At 39.9% G+C, this 22,778-nt stretch overlaps 1 protein-coding gene across 4 annotated transcripts; it reads left to right on the top strand.

Moving 5' to 3' along the window:
- Nucleotides 1–430: 430 nt before the first annotated feature.
- On the top strand, nucleotides 431–22,434 carry LOC309589980 (patatin-like phospholipase domain-containing protein 2). 4 transcript variants are annotated; one of them, XR_014228064.1, is made up of 10 exons: nucleotides 431–691; nucleotides 6,944–7,176; nucleotides 7,936–8,001; nucleotides 10,028–10,237; nucleotides 11,361–11,421; nucleotides 13,563–13,778; nucleotides 14,773–14,905; nucleotides 16,202–16,318; nucleotides 20,199–21,163; nucleotides 21,765–22,434. XR_014228064.1 is itself a non-coding variant. In XM_082310767.1 (10 exons), exons 1-10 carry the CDS (start codon nucleotides 505–507, stop codon nucleotides 20,277–20,279), a joined length of 1,368 nt encoding a protein of 455 aa, XP_082166893.1. In that variant the 5' UTR covers nucleotides 431–504; the 3' UTR covers nucleotides 20,280–20,382. The 4 variants fall into 4 exon arrangements, 3 of the variants coding, with proteins under 3 accessions (XP_082166893.1, XP_082166894.1, XP_082166892.1); XM_082310767.1 differs by lacking the exon at nucleotides 21,765–22,434 and adding an exon at nucleotides 19,409–19,472 and having other exon boundaries at nucleotides 20,199–20,382; XM_082310768.1 differs by lacking the exon at nucleotides 21,765–22,434 and adding an exon at nucleotides 19,351–19,472 and having other exon boundaries at nucleotides 20,199–20,323.
- Nucleotides 22,435–22,778: the final 344 nt, after the last annotated feature.

Here is a 22,778-nt window from a genome sequence, read left to right as displayed (position 1 = left end):
TACCACAGCCCGGCTGCCAGGGCCTCACCGAACCCGGCCTGCGCCCTGCTTCGCGGCGAACGGCTGCGGGTGGGGTGTGCGTGACCAGCCCCGCGGGACCGGTGCGCTGCGGGGCAGGGAGAAGCCGACCGCCCCGCCGGGCGCAGGGCCGGGGGCAGGAGGAGCCGGGGAACCGCGGGGGCCGCCCCGGGCGCGGCGGCTGCGGAGGCGGAGGGGCGCGGGCGCGGGTCGGGCAGCGCCCTCCCTCTGACGGGGGGCGCCGGAGGAGGCGGGGCCTCGCCTGCATCTGCCCTGGGGTTGGCTGGGGCGCCGTGGGCCGCCGGGGCGGGGCGAGCGGGGAGCGCGGGATTGGCTGCGGCGCGGGCCGGCGGCGCGGGGCGCGGCCGCCATGTAAGCCGCGGGAGGCTGCCGCCGCTCGCGCCCCAGTCGCTGGGCAGCGGCGGCCGGTGCGGGAGCTGCCCTCTGCGTCCCGGTCCGCGCGCCGCTCCTCGCCCGCCGGTGACGATGCTGGACCGCGAGCGCGGCTGGAGCGTCTCCTTCGCCGGCTGCGGCTTCCTGGGCGTCTACCACATCGGCGCCGCCACCTGCCTGCAGGAGCGCGCCCCCCACGTCATCCGCGACGCCCGGCACATCTACGGCGCCTCCGCCGGGGCGCTCGCCGGCGCCGTGCTCGTCGGAGGCGGCTCTCTGGGTCAGCGGCTCCGCCGTGCGGCGGCGGCGGCGGCAGGGGGGGCGGGCGGGCGAGGGGAGCGGGGCGGCGGGGTGAGGTGACTGAGGCGAGGCGAGGCACCGCGCCTGCCGCGGAGCGGGCCTGCGGGAAGGGGCGGTGTGCCCGGCCGGGCCGAGCCGGGCGGGATGCCCCTGCGGCCGCGGCGCCGCTCCGGCCCCGGGCAGCTGGCGGGGCCCCCCTTCCCCCCCCCCCCCCCCTTGCTCCCCCCTTCCCCCTCCTTCCCCCTCCTTCCCCCTCCTTCCCCCTCCTTCCCCCTCCTTCCCCCTCCTTCCCCCTCCTTCCCCCTCCTTCCCCCTCCTTCCCCCTCCTTCCCCCTCCTTCCCCCTCCTTCCCCCTCCTTCCCCCCCCTTCCTCCCCCTTCCCCCCTCTTCCCCCCCCCCCTTCCTCTTTCATTTTCTGCCCCCCAAGAAGGATCATGACCCCTTTTACAAAATCAAATCCGAACGGGTTATATGGCCCTGTAGGTGCCGGGCTGACTTTTTTTTCTATTCCCTTATGTCTCATCCCGTGAACGTCTTACCTCCGAGTAAAAGACGCACAAAAATCGTGGGTTTCCTTGAGGGTGGGGGAAGAGGCAGGTGGTAAAGTTAGCGTGTCCTCGCCGTGGATGGGTATGTAGCAACCTCCCGGGCTCAGGAAATGGTCTTGACGATGCCTTATCCGATTTCAGCACTCGTGTAGTCTAATGGTCGGAGTTTACAACCCCAGCTCCAGGGACAGATACGTGTGTCTGTCCAAGGAGTTCCGGTGCCTCCTGGCCTCGGAGTTGCAAATACCGGCTTGGTGACAACAGCTCTTACCTTTGCGCAAGGTAGAGGAATTAAAAACTGTTGGGAAAGCGGGAAGTAGCTGAATCCTAGCACCCTTCAAAGCAAGCAGGCTAACCCTGTCATCAGTTCGAAACAAAATATTGACGCTTTATTGGGAAATAATGCATCTCTTCTGTAGTTACCTTTGCGCGTGAAGCTTCAGTTAGCTTTAACTTGCTTCTTCTAAAGCTTCTCCTTTCTTGGGGTAAGGCTAAGAGAGTTAAGATTGGGGCTTAGGTTAGCTTTAACATGCTTTTCCTCTTTAATCTATGCAGAGTATATATTGCATAGGTCACTTAGGTATATGATTAGAAACAGTGGATTGATTAAAATCGCTGATTTTAATTGTGATTTAGGTAATAGAGGTAATCTCGTTTTGTATTTGTACCGGATAAAAGATGTTAGTTTGCAACTAAATATAGTCTCTCTTGTGAAATAAGTGCTTATTTTCTAGCACTAGGAAAAGTATACCTTACTTTTACCTATTTAGGGCTCATGAGAACCCAAATATACATTTATCTAGTGAATTAGACATGCTAGACATTAAAGTAAGCTTGATACAAGTGAAATACCAAGGTGTTCAGGATAGTGACTGGAATGCAGTTAAAAAAGTGTGTGAAATGTCTGGAAATCTGAAAATAGTTTTCCTTTTAAACCAAAGAAATCCACTGGATAAAAGCTTGTCTAGTTTATGACTCAACACTGATTGTTTTTGTTAACGGTACCCTTAACAGGTTTAGAACTAGAAGGTTTTGTAAATTCACTTTTCATCTTACTTATAGATGGAGAAGGAAAACAATGAGTGCTTATTTTGAATTGGGAGAGGGTTTGGGTTTTGCTTTTAAATTTCTGAGGGAAGAATTCACTGACTAAACGAACAGAAGTTCTCTGTATGTGCAAGAGAGTAATGCTGTAAAATCCTTGTCCCTCCTGCTTGGCTACTGATCTCTAATTGAGTAATTGAGACTTGCAGACTTCAAATTATTCCTTTGTCTCTCCCTTCTCATATGCCAACTGAGATTTTTGCTTTTCTCTAACTAATAGAATAGCTAGTATGTGTGCGATCACTGCCCGAGGTATTGTATTTCATGGGCAAATGTGTTTCTCCTGGAAACTTTTTTTTTTTTTTTTTAAAAAGCCACTTGGCAATGTTGGAAGACAATTCAAAAGCAGCCACATTCTAAAATCTGTGAATCTTTGTAAATTCATCAAACTAAGAAGATATTCCCATGTTAATTGTATATCTTTTTAGCTGTTAACTTTTTGTGAGTCTGTGTGAAAGCAGAGGATTGTAAATAAGCTTTAAAGAAACACTGTGTGGTATAATAATTAGATATATTTCATTAGTTCATGTCGTATGCCTGCCTTACATTGGTATACTTTAGTATGCAGTATTTGTTATTTCTGCAGTTGTGGTTATAAGTCCCACGTGTTTTCACAGTTGCATTTCACTGTGGGAAGACAGAGCCAGACTCTTCTCAGAGATGGGTAGTGGAAGGATGAGAGGCAGTAGACACAAGCTGGAACATGGCAAATTCTGATTAGGTATAAGGAAAAGAAAATTACCGTGAGGATGGTAAAATACTGGAACAGGTGCCCAGACAGGTTGTGGGAGCTCCGTCCTTGGAGGTGTTCCAGACTTGACTGGACCCAGACCTGAATTAGTACGCTTGTTGGAGCACATAAAACTCTGGGTTGTGCGTATATATGAACAGGGGTTTTGACTAAAATTGACATGCATATTTCATCTCTTACAGGTTTGTAGCAGGATGTTTTAAATAAAGAGTTTTCTTTGTGCTTCATGTTACCTGTTGGATAGGTAAACTGAGAGTCTGTAGAATTTCAAGTTGGAATAAATGTAAACATTAGCCATTGAATGGAGGGAAAAAAGTGTACTTTTCCAGACTGAGGAAGACCTTTCCTTCATGAAAGGTAGAGGGAGAAGCTTAGAAGTGACTGTTCTTTTAAGGATGAAGTGCATTCCAGTCTATTCCAAACTGGAACTGTTAAGGTACTCTCCTCTTGTTAGATCTTCCCCATGGATGTCTTGGAGATCTGCTATTTCGGTGGCGATGTGGTCATCCATTCTAGTGGGGCACTAAAGAGAACAGGTTTGCTGGGCTCAGGTTTTACTCTGTGGGAAACAAATTAATTTAACCACTGTCCTGGTTTCGGCTGGGATAGAGTTAATTTTCTTCCTAGTAGCTGGCATGTGTTTTGGATTTAGGATGAGAATAATGTTGATAACACACGGATGTTTTAGTTGTTGCTGAGCAGTGCTTACACCAAGTCAAGGACTTTTCAGCTTCTCATACTGCCCTGCCAGCGAGGAGGCTGGAGGTGCACAAGAAGCTGGGAGGGGACACAGCCAGGACAGCTGACCCAAACTGGCCAAAGGGATATTGCATACCATGTGATGTCATGCTGAACAAAAAAATGGGGGAGTTGGCTGGGGGGGCATGGCAGCTGCTCGGTAACTGGCTGGCCATCGGTCAGCGGGTGGTGAGCAATTGCATTGCACATCACTTGTTTTGTATATTCTTTTATCATTATTTTCCTTTTCTGTCCTATTAAATTGTCTTTATTTTAACCCATGAGTTTTACCTTTTTTCTAATTCTCTTCCCCATCCCACTGGGGGCGGGGGGAGTGAGCAAATGGCTGTGTGGTGTTTAGCTGCCTGCCGGGCTAAACCACAACAACCATTAAAAACAGGGATATAGAAACATAGCTAGGAATATAGAACTACAACTAGAAACAGTTCACATTTAATAGGAACATTGATTTCTTTAGCTCTCTTGCGTTTCAAAAAATAAAACAGATGTACAAAGGTCTGCCTAAAATCCCAGTCTGACTTGAGCTCTAGCCCTCTGTCCCTTTCTGAGAAGATACCATTTTGGAATACACCAGCCTAAGAGGTAACGGTATTTTAGTCCTGTTGAGGAAGGAAGGGAGAAGGAAAAAACGTTGAAATACTTTGAAGTCTGTTGAATTAATAATGAACAGCTCTTTAAATTTTCAGTGTTTTAATATTGTGTACTTGGGTAGACACAAAATATTCTTTTTTTTTTTTTTCTTTTTTTTGCTTAGGAGCACTTCTGGTATTTAAAATCGGTTACAATAAACAAAACATGTAAACTTGATTTTTTCTTTTTTTTTTTTTTTTTCTTTTCTTCCTCCTGTAGGCTACCTCAAATGTAGACATTCTTGTATATGAAAGAGATGGGTAAACTGTGAAATCAAATTTCATTTTGATGGGTGGTTATTTTCTGAAAGGAAGTTGAAATGAGAGGAGTTCAAATCTAAACTGTTAGAGGTCATCAGTTTTGCGGCCCTTTAATGGGGTATGTAAAGTGAGCTGATACTTGCCTGGTATTTTTTACAGTGAGAGGTAAATAATCACACCCCAAGGTTAGTAGAGGGCACTGGTTTACTTTATTTTTTCTGCAGAAGCAGGCCTGGAGTGCAAGTGAGTGAAGATGTTACCATGCTTCAAGCTTAAGTAATAGCTTAAGCTTCAATTTGACAGGATGCTAGCTAGAAAAACAGGGTCAAGACCTGGCAGAGAAGGGAGAGAGTATGTGTATTTGTTTGCTCATGCGTCCATGCACCCAGTGCTCTTGGTCTGTTTTTTAGAATGAGCAATTTGTTGCCCGGTGCATAAGTTTTAAAAAATTTACTTATTTTGCAAAAGGAAATTAATGCATGCAATAAGACTGAGTTTTGATAGCTCAGTATCTCAGACTCCTGCAACGTGCCTGATTTCTCTCTTTAGGAAGTTTAGAAGATTGAACATTGCTAAATTAGCTTATTAAAAAAAAAGGGAGGTGGTAATTTATATCTGAGTGCATGAAAAATAGAACTGCTAAAACTGTCTACATAACTGCTTCTGGAAATGACTTCTTCACTTGCCAGAATGTGACTTGTGCCATTTTTTTAATTGCACGTAAAATGTGTTTTACTATCATAAGCGTATATTTGACCATGAACAGCAAGCTGTGTCTAAACTGTTTGCTGTCTTCTGGGGTGGGAGGTGGGGTCAGGCTACTGGTATCAGTGGATTCATGGCTCAAGGCTTCACTCTGCAAGGGTGGAATTAAAAAAATTGTGGTGGTAAAAATGGAGTATGTCTGATACCTCAGTTTTTTTTAGAGATACTCTTTTGAACATTGACTCTTGGTTTACTGTGTTAAGAATGAGAAAGGTTTAGGTATTGCTATTTGAGGAGGAAAAAATAACATTGTAGAAAGATAATATTTTTGGAAATTAGTCTGAACTCAAGGGCTTAAGCAGAGTTGTTTCCAGTGCAGTGCCCACATTTAACTTGGTAAGTTGAATCCTGTCTATTCTAGAAAGAGTCTATGTAAGTTAAAATATGCAAGTTCTGGAAATATTTTTAGATGACCTTGTAGCATATCACTCAGGTAAATAACCTGTTACTTTGACCTTCCTCCCCACCCCCTTTCCTCTACCAAGTTGACGAGCTTATCAGGCATTTTCCTCCAAGTATGCACTGGAGAAACATGGCATTAAAAATTCAAACAAAACATTGCAGGTGGATCAGCTGCTGTTCTTACTGTGACTAAGTGTGTGTGTTGTTAAAATGATTTTAGTGTTTTTTTGGGAACAATCGTGTCTTCTGTAGTGGTTTGATCTAGTTCCCAAATGCTGATTTAATCGGAGAAAAATTGTTGTGTGTCTGTTACGTATTGGTAAAAATGCACCTATTTAGCTGGAGACCTGTGTGAGAGGTATTACAGATCTCTTCCACATTCCTTACCCACTGTTTTAAAAACTTCCCTCCTGACGTTCCTTACTGTGAGTTCACATTTAATATTCCCTTTATTGTGTTTATATATAAATGAAGATAAATGGTGCTCTGAAACCTTAAGTTTCGTTAAAGTCCAACAAGTGTTACTAGCTGTGATGAACCCAAGGGCTCTGCTTCTTCAGCAGACATATTGTGGACATTAAATCTGTGCATCATACACTGTAGGTTTTTATGGGTGTTGCATATGGAATATGTCCATGCATGCATGCCTACGGAAGGTCACTCACCTTTGTTTTTTTCCTTAAAGAGTGTGTTTCTGGAATGAATAATTCCTAATGGAAGCATCTTATATGGGTATTTTATACCTACAGTCTACATATAAATAACATATAAGTAACTTAGTGGCTGGGTCTTCACTTAGAGTTCTATTTGAAAGTCTAAAGTGATTCCCCCCCCCCCCCCCCCAAACCTCCTAAACTCTGTTAAACGTTAGTGTACAGTTATTTTATCTGTTAAAAAGCTCTTGAATTTTCATGCTAGCAATCAGAGAGAAAAGTTGGAGGTCTAGACATGCTTTATTACTGGAAGTGTGTTTTTTGGTTTTTGACATATCTTCTGTTGCATTTTGTTTTCAGCTCAAGCTTGTGCAGATGTTCTGGCATTAGCCAAAGAAGCTAGAAAGCGAAATCTTGGTCCTCTTCATCCTTCCTTTAATGTGATAAAGATAATAAGAGATGGACTGATGAGAAATCTTCCAGAAAACACTCACCAGTTGTCATCAGGCAGACTGTGTATTTCGCTAACCAGAGTATCAGATGGTAAAAATGCGTTGATATCTAATTTTAACTCTAAAGAAGAAGTTGTTCAGGTATGTTTATTTTTGGCAACTTTTAAAAGTTTCTGTAATCTTAAGTCCGTTTAACGTCATCCATTGGATTTCCATTTTAAACATTTTAGGATATTGTGACTTTGACAGTATTTTAAAGATGAATTAAAGCTTCATTACACTAAATTCACTTACTAGTTTTCCCAGTCAATGTATCGGCGAACTGTTTTAGTGAGTAGAGGTGAGGAATCAATCTTAAAAAGGATAAATGCCATTAAAGTGCAGTGTATCTAATGAAACTATATTCTTCATGAATAAGATTTTTTTTTTTTAAGGTCATTCTTATAAAAGCAGTGATCAAGAAACAGTCAAAAATAGCTTTTTAAAATTCTTAATATCAGTTACAAAGCTAGTTTAATATGATCCCAGAATGTTGGTATTTTTGTCCCCAGTTAGTTACTTTGGTTACTCCAGAAAATGTATAGCTTGAGTGAATGATCATAAACTTTTCCTTGCTAATTAGCATTTCCAGAAATGGTCTTTTAGTGATTCTTACCATTTTTTTAGATGGAGTGTGGTTACATTCTAGAAAAGAAATGTGGAATACCCTCATCCTGTTTAAAATAATGCTTGATAATACTCTCCCCCCCCGCCCCTTCTTTTTTTTCAAGTGTACTTGCTAGGGATTTTTTTGGTTGTTTGCTCGGTTGTTTTTGCTGACATCTAAAGAGATAAAGATAAATGATAATTTCAATAATAGAATAGTTACCATTTAATTTATATGGTCTAATTTTCTTACAGGCTTTAATCTGTAGTTCATTTGTCCCTATTTATTGTGGCCTAATTCCACCGTCATTTAGAGGTGTGGTAAGTCTCTTGTTACGATCTAAAAGTAGTTCTAGCTATTCTGAAAATATTAAGAGACAGTGTGTATTTTTTTTTGTTATCCTACTGTAAAATAAATACCTTTATTGTAGTGTCTAGTACTGTAGCTGTATGTTACAACTTTTCAAAAAAGCAAGGAAACACTAAATGTGTGGAAGGTCTGTTATGTGTATTTCTTCTCCACCGTGCAAAACACACACATGCTCGCTCTCTCTTAAATTTCTTGCTTGCTGATGCAGTAATTAAAAGAGGGTATTCTAAGCTAGCAAGTATTTAACTTAAGGATAAATATTTCTTGAAGAAAGTGATGCTCGTTCACCTGCACAAATTTATAGGAAGGGTCACTTATACTTGTTTGTTTAAGAAAAAATAATCTTGTAAGGTAGTTTATTGTATATCTTTGTGTTCTTGCTGTAGGTAGATCTGCCTTAAAACTGGGTTAAAGTTCCATGTTCAGTAAGGTATAAATAAAGCTTTTTAATATCTTCTGTCGTTTGTATTCAGTGTAAGAAAGGTTGCTTTTTAAAGGTGAAGTGTCAGTGTATTAGTCTGTTCTATTACTTCACAGGAACTGTGGGTTACAAAACCTCTTAATACTTCATGGCTATACTGGGTTTTCTAAAATCCCCCATTAAAGGGGCAACAGCTGCAGAAAAGTTGGTATATTTTGTTGTAGGTGTTTTGGTTAACAGGTCTGGAAGCAGACATGCATTTCAAATCAAGGCAGGGACATTCATGGCTTTTCGTTATAGTGTTGTATTAACTTGCATTTGCTTTCCTTCCAACTTTGGTGCTCCTTACACAAGGAGGAGGGAAGAATATTGAAAGAAAACTCAAAACGTCTTTAACAGTGGTTGATTACAGACTGTTCTCAAGGCAATTTGGAAGTGCTAAAAGGTCAAGGATAGACATGAAATGTATTTTCTTCTTCATGCTGAAATTTAAGCAAAAGTGATTAGAACTGTATAGGGATTTTTCTTTATCTGTACTTCTAAACCTTGTGTGTCTCCTTAAACTCTTCCAGATTAAAGGTGTTATGAAAACAGGACATTGGACTGAATCCAAGGTTTAGGTGGATCCAGGCTAATCTGGCTATTCAGTTCTTGTCACCAGACAACAATGTTATTTTAAAAGGCTTAGTTCGGAGTACAAAAACATACAAATGATGCTTTATTTGGTCCTATTTTGAGGGAAGGGGAAGGAAGGAATCTTTGTACCCTTTTGATCTTTGCAATTATTTTGATATGATTTTGATGCTCAGGAAGCATTTTTGATGTAACTTGGTAAGAATACCCCAGTTGCATATGCTTGGCATGACTCCTGTAGGGCTTAAAAGCAGTAGAATGTCAAGTATGGAAACTTTGTAGCATCTTGCTGTTTACTGGCTTGGTGCTTCATGAATGTGGACTTTAAAACAAAGACTTAAGGATAACTTGCAATAGGTATATCTAACTGCCAGTTGTGAAGCTTTTGCGTGTGGTGGGTTTTGTTTGGGTTTTTTTACCCCTTTCAAACACAGCAGTGGTTTTAGATTAAAAAAATTACTAGGGGGAACAGATAAGCAGAAACTCCAAATAATTAAAACCATTTACCGCTGTGGAACAGTGACTCAGATGCGTACTTCCAGCTTCTGATAATTTCATGAGGAGGCTGCATGCTATGGCTCCTCCTTTGCCAAACCTGTTGTATCGTTCTTGATACTTCCACAGAGGACTTGGTGATTGCATTATGCACCTGTAGGAAGTTTGTCAATAGCTGCATGCTGCTGGGTCTAAAGAGCGTCCAAGAAAGTTGACAGGTAGGAACAGGCTGCTCTAGAAGAGTATGTTGGGATGTTTTTTTTAACTGGCATTAGAGGACAAAGCATGCTATTCAAAGCGTTTAGCCTGGGACCATAGGCAGAGACTGTTCTGTTACAGTCTTAAATGCTATTTAATTCTTGCATGGGAAATCTGCTAGTTAGAAATTTTCAGCCTTTCAGACTTCTTATTTCTGTCAATTTTTGTAGCGCTATGTGGATGGAGGAATCAGTGACAACTTACCTCACTACGAATGTAAGAATACCATCACAGTTTCGCCTTTCGCTGGGGAGTGTGATATCTGTCCAAAGGGGAACTCTGCCAGCTTCCATGAAATGAATGTGACCAATACCAGCATTCAGCTCAGTTTGGGCAACCTTTATCGTTTAACACAAGCGCTCTTTCCACCAGAACCTAAGGTAAGTCACTGCTTTCATGTAGTTACTAAAACATGTTTCCATATAAAAACCTTGCTTTTGCAGAAAGCTGCAGTAATCTTAGCATTTCATCTAGTCATACAAACTTTTCTGGTGACATTTCTCTTCTTGCTTCTATTTTTTTCATAGTTTGTCTTCATTCTCCTTATTTTTAGTCTCTCTAAACTAAAAATGCATGCCCTGCTATTGGCTTTCAGTATTTATTTGGGAATTAGCACAGGATTCTATCATAAAATCAACATTGGTAAATTAATAACTGTCAGTTTGTAGTCCTTTCATGTTTACCTGCTAACTAGGTGCTTCAGAACTTAGAACAAGTTCTAAAGCTTCATGCTTTTGTGAAGTTCTCAGTCAATAGTTCAAGCAGGCAAGTTGCCTTTAAACTTTGCTACACACTGTTAATTGCAGATCTGATGAGGGAAATGCTCTTGAATTGTCGTTGTGGAAGCTGAAAAAATGAAAATGGACTTTGCCGATTGGCTTGGGTTATACTACAGAGGAGAAGTAATGTTCCTGACTGCTATAGATATATTTTTTTTTTTTAATGAGAGCTTTTTGACCTCTTGAAGAAAAATGTTAAATTCTACTTATGTAGGCTTTAATTTTTTTTATTTTTTTTTTTGTCTAGGACTACTGTGTAGGTGAGCTGGTGTTGCATCTGGTGAAAGATGTTTTCATATGGAAGACTGAGTTTGAGCATGAGAATTGCACAGCTGACTTTTCATAGTTGTGGGAAGTGGGAAGCACTGGGAGGGAAGGAGGGGAAATGGCATACTCCAAGCCACCCTGCCTCATTGTTGCTTGCATCTGCTGAAAGGCTAGTCAAAGAAAAAAAAGGGGAGGAAATGCTTGCAAACTGTTAGAATGCTGTCCTTTTAGGTGAATAATTCAGTAACAGCTGAAAGATAAGTTCATGTATGCATGATCATGTATGCATCATCACAGTAGGCATATTAACCTGAATCTGTTGAATTATAGCAGTTGTTAATGTAAATTTTTCTTACAAGAATGGAGGGTGGATGGAAGTGGCTTTTCATTCTGCACACTGTTGGTCTTAAGCTGAATCTCCTTTTATTTGTCTGACTCATTTATCCTATGTTTGCAGGTACTAGGAGAGATCTGTGAGCAAGGATATTCAGATGCTCTTAAATTCCTGAAAGAGAATGGTATGTTAACACTTGTGGATAATTACTGATAATGTGGTCTTAACCTGAGGTTAAAAAAAAAAAAAAAAAAAAAAAAAGTGAAGGGGTTGTGTGTAGCTAAGAAGGGGCTAGGTCTTTGAGGTTTTTGAAGGGATCGTGAGAAGTTCAGTTCTCATAGAAATCACATAGTTGTAGTAACTATTCACCTGCGGTAAGTTGTGCTGCCACATGGAAATTGAACTTTTGGGTTTTTGTCAAATCTGTGCGAAGTGAATGTTAACGTATTGTTAAGTGAAACTACCAAAGAATTCCAATTCTAGGGAAATCATATTATTAGTTTCTTTTGTGTTAATCGTGAAGGATAGGAATAGGCTATTGTCTCCCACTCTAGTGAAACCTGTATCTTCTTATCACCTCCTCTCTGCTATCATCCAAGTGAATTTCTAGGTAAAGCCTTATAATCCAGAATTGGAAGCTGGCTAGCAACAGTATAAACTCAGTCACAGACAAATCTGTAGTCTGTGTCAGGAAAGACGTTAGAAGAAGATGACAACTTGTAATGTAGCAGTTGTTGGGACCCAGATAAGTTTAGGAAGAAGAATTGGAAGTTACTCTGCTCTACTCCTAGAATTCTAGTAATGTATTTTATATTAATAAATGTTATTGCTCTGCACACTTTGAGACAAACAAGTTAAAGATAGTCACTTGATATTAGCATGAAGTTAACCATGTATTAAATATGCCTAGCCCCTGTAGTCTTTGGATGCAGAAGCAATTTGGTACTGGATCCTATTAAAGGAGTGGAAGCTGAAATGTGATGTTTACACTATTACAGATAGTACCAGCTGCAGTATTGTAATGCAGTCATAGATTGATGTGCTCACTGCTTATACTCTGTTATAACTAAACATTAAATATTGAAGTTTTCTTGGAACAATTTTCTTCACTGTTAAAGAATGTCATGGTTCTGCTTAAGAGTTTGATTTTTCTAGTAATATTGTTAAATATTTAATGAGAGAGTCCTGCTTTATACCTTTTACCAGGTGATTAAAAGCACAGGCTATACAAAGAGCCTATAATTTGTGATTGTCTGTGCTAAGATGGGTTCCGTTGCTGTACTGCACTCACAAGTTTCCTGTGTGCATGTGTCCATCCAACACTAATATTTGAGATTCCTTGCAGCTCTTTCTTGGTGTCTTTCCCTCACATCCTCTGTGTATTGCGCTATTGTCCTCCTTTGCACACTACTGTTCCTGTGATCATCTTTATTCTTATTCTGTCACAGGTTTGTCTTGCTTCAAGCTTAATCAGTGGTAATTATAACCTTTCCAAACTCATTCATTATGCATCTCCTTTCTTGTTATTTCAACTGTAGGAGTTAATTCCCCCCTCCTCCCATCTGTAATAACTTTTTTGCTAAATGCACTGTATATTCTTTTGACATTTGTCTTTTAGGAGTAATTGCAAGTAGGATACAGATTCTGTTGTGTGTAGGTATGGATCCTAGTCAAATTTGGTAGTCTTTGTATATAAATAACTTCATAATGATTTTCTGGAAACCGAGTATAAATACCGTTCTTGTATTTTTCACTTTGTGCTCATTATCTAGAGCTTATTTCTAAGGTAGTTATCAGTGCTATTTCTTAATGGGTACCAGTTTTGCAAGGCAAACAATGTTGATTTAGATCTGTACTTTGGGTATATTGTAAAACAATATTGTACCCTACTCCACCCTGTTCTAGCAATGCCTCAAAGTACTCATGTAATACCTGCCATGTCAAATTTCCCAAATGTCTGAGGTGTTTTAGGTGTTTTATTTCAAATAAATATTAAATCAGTTTTCCTCCTTTCCTTTAAATCATTTGCTTTCTTGCTGGAAAACAACTTTGGTAAATGACTGTGTGTTTCCAGTGCAGTTTCAGTTAATTGTTCATTTTTTCCTTTTCTTTAGAACCTGTTTTAAAGTAAGACCTAAACCTGCAAAAGAATATTCGTCAGTGTGATTAAACGTTTGTGGGATTATGAGAACAAGTGTATTTGACATTGGGTAGATAATGTTCCCTCAGGATAGGCCTTTGTGCAGATGCACAGACTACAGGTACTGTACAGGTAGGCTGAAGACCTGTGGATCAAGCCTAAGTGGAAGCTCTTGACTCTTTCAGGTATTCTGAATGACTCAATTTGTATCCACTTGTCCTTCACAAAAAGAAATCCTCATGAGGCTGCACAACACATTGACCATATGAAGAAAAAAAAATTGACAGAAAATAACAGAGTAGAGACTTTGAAAATGGAAGTACGTAATGACCAGCTGAAGCAAAATCCATGGCCTTTGGAGAAGAGCATATTTGAGAGTCTACCTCCTAGGCTTCGTAAAGGTACATGCTTCAGACTGTTTGTAACTTTGAATGGCAAGCTTTGATTTATTTTTTTCCCCTGCTTACTTTTATAATTTGCGTAAGATGCTTTTTATTTAATATTATAGCTGCCTGTGATATTAGAGACTAGCTCAACCCAAAAAAGTTCTTTAAATACTTACTAAATGTGAACATGTACATTTTGATTTAGCTACAGAGATAAGATTGAAGCAGGAAGAAGGAGATACTTTCAACACTGCAGAGTTCTGAATTGAATTCTCATTTGGTTTTGGATAAACTTTGTATGTGCACAGCATTTTTATAAGCATATATTTCACAGCAAAGTTGAACCTCAGATCCAAGCACTGGTTATCCCCATCTTATTTTTAAAACAGACTTATGTAGATTTCTAATTCTCTGGCTTTCCTGTCTTTTCAATAAGCTGTTAATAGACCAAAACTACTTTTGATATTTCTTTAATCTATAACTTTTACCTATGGTGTTTGGGTTTTTTTTTGTTGTTGTTGTTGTGGATGCTGATTGGTGTTTTCAAGATCTGAAATTTGTGATCCCAGTGATGTAGGAGAACAAAATTCGAAGTGTGATGTTTCTTACAACTATATGTAACAACTGGAATATGCAGAACTCTAGAATTTAAACAAACTCCTTAGAGTTACAGAGTCTCTAACAAGACAGGAATGCTATCTAAAATACATAAGTATTTTTGGAGAGGTGAACTTTACATCCTCTTATTATAAATTAATTCTTAGACTTTTTGCTTAAGAGTTCTGGGTAATGCCTTTCATCCCTGTGTTGCGAGTCTGTTTCCCATGTTTTAAAATAGCATAGAGAAGGTTTATGGTAAGAGTGCCTTGAGATTAATTCTTTTGTTTTCTATCTGAGCCTTAGTCAGTAATACTTGACAGTATTGACTGAAGATTACCAAACTTTGAGCAAATTCTTTAACCTGTTTTCAAATAGTCTAACATCTTTTCCAAAAACAATTATTCTTAAGCACTGCAGGAAGCTTGTAAAGAACAGAATGGATTCTACGCTCAGTTCTCTAAACTCTTCCCAATGCGGGTGATATCCTATCTGATGCTACCATATACACTACCAGTGGAGTCTGCTTACTCTGTTGCTTTACGGTAAGGAACTTTTAATGAACCACTTATTTTTTTTAATTTTGGAAATTTACTCATTGAGAGCTTATTCAGTGTTGTAGGCATTCCAGTACTCTAGAATTCAAGTGGTAACTGTCCGAAGACTGTTACTTCTACCTACAATAATGCATCCTCCTAAAGCCTCTATAGTGTAAGGCTAGATAAATAAACATACTAAGAAGATTCCTAAGCAGTTCACTCTTATTGCTAGTAGCTGTCTCGTAATTGCTCAAAAGAAGCACCCTTAATTCTGTTTTCCAGGAGCACATTTTTTGTTACTGTATACTGCAGTGGTATTTGAACTCTATCCAGATAGTTCTTGTGCTTTAGCTTCTTTCTGAAGTCAGGAGTGAAATCCATTGTTTACTTGCCATATAAATTTTCTTACGGCAGCTTCCCAGACCCTTGATCATCTTGGTGGCCCTTCTGTGGCCCCCCTCCAGCCTGTCCACATCTTTTTTGTATAACGGGGACTGCTCTTGAAACAGGGTTTAATTTTAAAAGTTTTTCAGTTCTCGTAAAGGAGAAATTATGCTAAACGAATGCACCATGACCCCAAAGCTTTGTTCTTGCTTAAGAGAATTCCAGTCCTTGAGCAGCAGATGTCATTACTGTCTTTAGAAAATACGTGAAAAAGCAAATGTTCTGTAAATAGAACCACATAAAACTCCAGTGAAATATTTTGTTCCTGTGCCACTCAGTGTGGCACTTCTGTGCCATTTTTGATGAATGGGGAGGAAGCAAATTTCAACAGAATTTTTATGTGGGGTTTTTCCCCTCATCCCCCTTTGGTGTAACTGACTTGTGTTAAGAGCACCATAAGGAAAAAAATACATTTGTGACATTGTTCTGTTTCTGCCTTCTATTTGTTCTTCCACTGTGCTTTTTTTTTTTTTTTTTGTTCTTCCTTCCTCTTCCACCTAACTTTAAACTGACCAGAAAGTTCCTAGCACATGGAAAGAGGTCTCGGAGACAAGAGTATTTTGCAGGCTTCCTAAACATTGGTCACAGGGTGTGGAACGCACATACTGGTCAGCCACTTGGCGTAGTTCAGAGATGCAGTGGTCTGTGCTGCCCTTTTTCTTAGCTTGTAGAGATGAGATGAGTGGGTTAGATGGGAATTCAGGGAGGTTGGGAAGAGCTGGAGACCTTGGTGGGGGAGTTAACAGAGCTTTCATTCTCCCCAAGCTATTTTGTTGGATGTTGGACATGATACGTAAAAATATAACGTGGATTTGATTTACTGCTTACAAAACAACTGTATTTTGGTTTTGGTTGTAGGTTAGTAAACTGGTTTCCTGACATGCCTGCTGATGTTCGATGGATGCAAGAACAGCTTTTTCGGATTGCTGGTACAGTTTATTCCCAGGCTAAAAGCAAGCTGTTCTGTACACCCAGGTAAAGTGGAGTGCTGCTGCATGCAAAATGATGCATCTTTAGAAATTATCTCTCTTTTGTCAGAGCCAATAGGATGCTGGGTTGCATCAAACAGGGCATCACCAGCAGAGATAAAGAAGTCATTATCCCACTCTACTTGGCACGTGTCAGGCCACACCTGGAATACTGTGTACAGTTCTGGTCCCCGTTATACAAAAAAGATGTGGACAGGCTGGAGGGGGGCCACAGAAGGGCCACCAAGATGATCAAGCGTCTGGGAAGCTGCCGTATGAGGACAGGCTGAGAGAGCTGGGTTTGTTCAGCCTTGAGAAGAGGAGGCTTAGAGGTGATCTCATCACCGTGTTCCAGTACTTAAAGGGGAGCTACAAAGTAGATGGAGACTCCCTTTTTACAAGGAGCCACGTGGTGAGGACAAGGGGTAATGGGTACAGGTTACTTCCAGGGAGATTCCGATTGGACGCGAGAGGTAAATTTTTCACAATGAGAACAGTCAATCATTGGAATAATCTCCCCAGGGAAGTGGTTGACTCTGTTATGCTGAACACGTTTAAGACTCAGCTTGACGTGGTGCTGGGCCATCTCATCTAGATTGTGCTAGAAAGGTTGGACCAGATGATCCTTGAGGTCCCTTCCAGCCTGGTATTCTATGATTCAAATACTAATAAGTTTTTTTTCTCTCTGAAAATGGTATTTAATAATTTTCTCAAAGGTAACACAAAACAGTTCTCACTGCTTCTGATCCTTAGCATTGTTTCTTAAGCATATTTTCTGGTGCTTCTTGTTTGTAACTGATCAGTGACTGCTACATATTGTAGATGAAGAGGTGTTACCTTATGGCTTTTGCTTTTAGGGGAGAGGGATGGGTTATGGGGCAGGCATAAGAGAGAGAACAGAGACCTTGTTTCTTCTCTGCTCCACAGTAACTGGAGCAATCAGGAAGGAAAGAGGAGGGAAAGGTTGCTGAAGATGTTCTAAATCAGATGTAGCAGGTAGGAACTGGAAAACATTGGGAGAAAGACTAGATTCTTAGGTGTCTGGACAGGAAAGGTTGTAAGAGTTAAAAAGTAGATGAATATGAAGGACAGTCCTGTATGATAGTTGGGAAGAATTAAAATAAGACACATATGGAAAATTTTTAGGAACCTCTGTTTCTGTGGAGGAGAGAAACCTCTACTCTAACCTGGTTGTAACTAGGTTCATTATGCTTCTCTTACCAAGCTGGTGTGAGATTTAGCCTTTCACACTTTTTACTTCTGTTAAACTTTGTAGCACTATGTGTATGGAGGAATCTGTGACAACTCACCTCAGTATGAATCTAAGAATACCATTACTGCTTGAGTTTTTGCTGGGGAGTGTAGTATTTGCCCAAGGAGCTCTGCAAACTTTCACAATATGAATATGACCAATATTCAGCTTAGATTTTCCTGGTAAAAAACGGACTTGTTGCTGGAACAGAGTGTTGCACAGCTGTGTCAGAGTAGTGCTATAAGTAGAGAAACATTGGCTCTCTCGAGGTCCAATTACTTACAAATATGAAGTGTCCTGAGATTTAGTCTGAAAAAGCATAAATCCAGACTTCAGCAGAGTAGGTCATATATATTTTACTGTAATTTTTCTGATGATTGTCTCAACTCCTGGAGTTGCTGGGTTGGAGGTAGAAGAAGCGGGAGAGAAATTAGCACAAAAAGCTATTAGGAGCGAACAGAATTCTTAAACGCTTCATAAAAGCTTCCAAGAGATAGCTGTAGCACTGGAGACTCCTAACTGCAGCAGTTATTTCAATTAAAGCATTGCCATGTTCTATATACAGCACATTTTTTGATTAAAATGAAAAATACCCTTTTATTTGAGCCAAGAGTTCTTGAGCTTTTGTCTTCCTGTTTTTAGTAATAAAGTTAGATAAGGAGGAAGATCAAAGATGCTCTTTTTTTGCCCTAGCAATGCTATACACTGACCCCTCAGAAATGCAAGTTTGATATGTTGGAGAAGAACTGCTTGATCCTACTTCCTTACTTTTTTTTGCCAGGTTCTGGATTGGCATTGTGAAAGATCCGATTCATACGTTCCATCCCTTAGAAGTACAGATTAGTCAAACTTACTGTTAAAGGTTCTGGCTTAATGGAAGACTTAATGAGGTTGAAGCTTGGGTTTCCTTCCCCCTTTGGAAGTATTAAATGGTGGCTTTAATATTAGGTTGTAAAGATATCTTCTTTTTACAATATTCAGTTTTATCCAGAATTCAGAAGGATTTAATTCCTGTATACAGATAGCATCTCTTCTCCATTTCTGAAATCCGTTAAAGCCTTTTCTTGTATAACACTAGTTGGCTTTTGAGGCCATCTCTCTGAGCAGAAATGTAGCTCTTGGTATATATTTGCTATCATTCTACTGTCATCTCTTCAGTTACTTGATACTGCATGTAATCCAGTGTCTTTTTTTTCCTTCTTAATGATATTTCTGACTCCTTTCCATAATAAATTTGGGTATTGTCATCTTCCTGCTTTTATTTAGCAGCTTCTTGATATTGCTCATATTCCAGCCTTACCAGTCGTGAGACTCTTCATCTGAAACAAGCGTTTGGAAGGTGCAATATCACAAGACTGTCTTGGATCTAACTTCAGAGGGGTTATTTGGTCATTGAGTCAGGAGTTAATCATGATTAACCAGAAACATTGTTTCCTCTTCTTGTGGAAGGAGAAGCTCTTGGCCATAAAACAGAACATGGCGGTCATGTGGCTTTTGCTGTATGCTTCTATGATACCTTCAGGGTGATCAGCTCCCACTGAACTGTTTACACTGTCAAACTTGTAAGTTTTCTAACGCTTTCCTTCAAGTGGATTCTGTCTTCAGGTAGCTAGGGCCCAAGGCTCTGTGTGTAGAAACCTGTATTGTATTCTACAGATGACTCTTTGTGAGCTTGTACTTTGTTTCAGCATCCACCAAGAACTTAGTGTTGCTCTTGCAGAAAGTAATCCTCCTCACCTTTTTTTTTTTTTTTTTTTTTCCCCACACTCATCCCCTTATGTCATCAGATCTAGCTTCTGTTTTGGAATCGGGCTTAAATCTCATGAAAATTTGTGCTGTTTACAGTTTGAAAATCCTTTTAGGAAACTTAACCTGGTGGATGGTATCTTCTAGTGCACCTAAACTTGAGGTATGGAAACTGGTGTTGAAGTGTGTATATGGAAAGTTGTTTTTTTTTTTTGTGTGTGAGAGGGGGTGTTGCGGGTTGCTTTGGGTTTTTTCCTGAAAGCACTGCAAGAGAGGAGAGAGAACTTCAAACTAAAAAATGGGTATTTTTGGTGACAACTTCAGTTTGCTGTTTCTCACATTGGAAAAGACTAGCCTGGTGATTCAGGTGCTGTTTTAGAGTGTAGGAAAGTTCTGTTCCAGCTGTTCAGGTTGGTGATAATTAGCTGGTTGTAAAGTGGAATGCAGAGATGGCATTTGGGAAGTTGAACAGCTATATTCACTACTCAACTTGTCAATGTCGAGACTATTCTTGTTAATGTTCAGTTAGCGCTGTGATTGGTAAATCAGCAAATATTCCAAGTGGATAGCTGGGGGGAGATCAGGACTAGTTAAGAGGTAACGTACAAACTGGGTCTACCCTTCTGAGCTCATCAGAACGGTGTGACTTTTAGTGTAACTATTTCACACCTCTTTCTGAGGACAACCCATAATGGCAGAGTGCCCCTCTCTTAGATATGGTCATTTCAAGATCCTTTTCCTGTTGTCCCATATCCTAACTCACTAAAAGCATTTAAATTAACTATTTTCCTCTAGTGTTCTTCCTTATATGAAGATTCCCTGTCAGACATCTGAACAGTAATAGAGACGTCATTGAAACACTAATAATATTTTTCTTTTTTTTAAACAGGAAAGACAATTATGCATCACTAAGAAAATGTCAAACTGTCCCATCTGCTATGGAATTTCATTCTTCATACTGCCACCTTAAAATGCCTCACTCTTCTGCGGACCTTGAAACCTGGCTCTGGGAGTCTTCATGCTTCATGCAGTCAGCTATGAAAAATGCTTCTGCTAACATGCAGGAGCATTCAGACTTAAACTCCTATCCTAATTTTCTCCCAAATTCTGATGAGTCTGGGTTGGAAATAGATTTTGACTCTTCCTCAGAGACAAGTTTCCAAACTGCTCCAGAGTATTAATTTGGAAGTAGATTCCACAGTTTTCAAAATTCCAATTTGGCAGAGAAATTTAAATCCTAAAGGACTAAAGGTCATTTTGTTTATTGCCAATAAGTCTTGGAAAATTATTTGTTTACACCTTCCTGACAAATCTGCCTTGGGAATTCTGCTGTTTTAAGGATTATAGAAGCAGTGGCTGCTATATTAAGTGACAGACTACAATTCTATCGAAGCACCAGCTCAATCAACTGTAGTAAGACTTGTAGTAAGCAGTGTCTCTCTAGAAATAAATTTTTTAAAAAATCTACTTTCAGCAGAAAAATGTAAATTCTGTAAACTGATTGTTAGACAAACAAGCATCGATAACAAAAGCTTTTTAAAAATACAATTTTTAACAGTATTCTGTGTTAGGATTACTTTTATAGCACTTACATGAAATTGGACTTTCACTTCATAAAGGGAAATACACAAATGAGCTTTTTAGTGGCCTCCAGTGTCCGTTTGCCTTATGTTTATACATACTGTTGTGTTTATGAAAAGGTTGTCTGCACGAGATACTGTAGGAACAGTATTTTTCTAGGTTGTTGTATGTATTCACAGTTCGTATTACTTCATCTATGACTGTTTCCCTCTTCAAATACTTCAAGTGAAAAAGACATAAGAAATGGGACACATTCCCCTGAAGTGTAAACAGGTACAGTTTCAGTGATTTCAGAGGACTCTTTTTGTACTTAATAAAGGCTTAATACTTGACTAAGTATTGAAAAGTAGGTAAAATAGTGACTCTGATTAGTAGCAAACAGTAATTTGAGAGTGTTAGATTTTACAGAAGATGTTAACAAAAATCAACCTATAACAAGCATTGAATGATGTTTAGGTCTTCTCTCGAATTGGTCCCCAATCATGCTCTGTTTTTTCCCCTCCAACTTGAGAGATTTTTTCTTCCCTTTCACTTCCCTCTTGCTAAAGGAGGGAAGAAAAAAGGGGTCCCCCCTGTCTCAGTGAGGTAGGATAACCCAAAGGAAGTTTTCCAAGACCGATTGTTAGAAGAAGCAAACATGTAAGACTCAGTGGAAGTATCAATATCAGAGGAGCTGGGTGAAGGTCTCATAATGGGTTGAAAGTCAGCCAAATCATATCTGTACTGAGTGATGAGCATTTTGAACACTTTCACTACAAAGGTTCTGCGTAATTTTAATACAACGCATTTGTGTATGAATACATCAGAAGTAAATAACCATTAACTGCTCTTTTGATGTTTTGTTATCATGTCTTGTACAATTTTTTTTTTAAAGTGGAAGGAAGCAATGATGGCTTTGAAGTTGAGTTTGCGCATGTGTTTGGGGCAGACGTGTGACATTTGAAAGCTGCTCGTTGAAGAATGTGAATTCCGTGCAACTTGGGTGCAGCCCAGGGAAGAGACTGTAGATGCTTTCCAGGAGTATCTTGTACAAGGAGAAGCAGAGATTAGACTGTGATGCTCAGGAGAGGGAACTTTGGTATCCAGAAGTCTGTCAAATAGCAAAAATGTAGCGTTTCTGAGTTGGACCAGCCTTTAAGCAGTTTCTCAGCTGTGATTGCCCTAAGCTTGAAGTGCTAAATTTTACAACATTAAAATTGGTTTTAGAATGGTGGGGGACAGGGGAGAAAGCGTCAAGCTATCCATTTCCATACTACAGAAGACTGGTGCTATTTTACTTCAACTCTTGTTGATTTCTTCTGTATATGTATCTTTAAATTTGCAAGAAAAGTTGGAAATGTTACTCAACTACAGTTAAAAATACAAGATCTGTTTTATATTGTCTTTATTTATAACTTTATAAAATGAAATTGTAGAATGTTCTGAAAAATGTTAGTTTTACCTGTATGTGTTAAATTTAAGCAGGAATGCCAAGTTTTGCTTCCTTTCTGTGTATTGAATTGTACTATCAACTACATTTAAATCAACCTTAACCACTTCTTCCGTCATGCACAGCTCCAATTTTGTCTCCTTTTTCTACAATAAAAAGACAATCTCTTCTGTTACCACGCTTTCTAAGCTTTCTTGAGTGTAATTCACCTACTGTAAGTTAAATCAGAATGCGTTAATTCGATTGAACGCTTAAAAGATTTAATGGTTGCGAGGTGTCTTTAAGAGCGGTAACTTAGGTTACTACTCTGAAGTTTGAGATGCTTGTTCATGCTCCAGCTGGACCTGAAAGTCACCTTAATTTAAAACCTACTTTCTTTGCAATCCCTTAGCTTACAAATAACTTCTTTTTGTATTTAAATAGAAACAATTCAAAACCAGAGAAAGCTGACACTTGGGT

Source organism: Platalea leucorodia (assembly GCF_965183815.1).
Source record: "Platalea leucorodia genome assembly, chromosome: 4".
NCBI classification, from domain to species: domain Eukaryota; kingdom Metazoa; phylum Chordata; class Aves; order Pelecaniformes; family Threskiornithidae; genus Platalea; species Platalea leucorodia.
The sequence above is the reverse complement of the archived record's forward strand: the minus strand, read 5'-3'. Positions and strand labels throughout refer to the sequence as shown.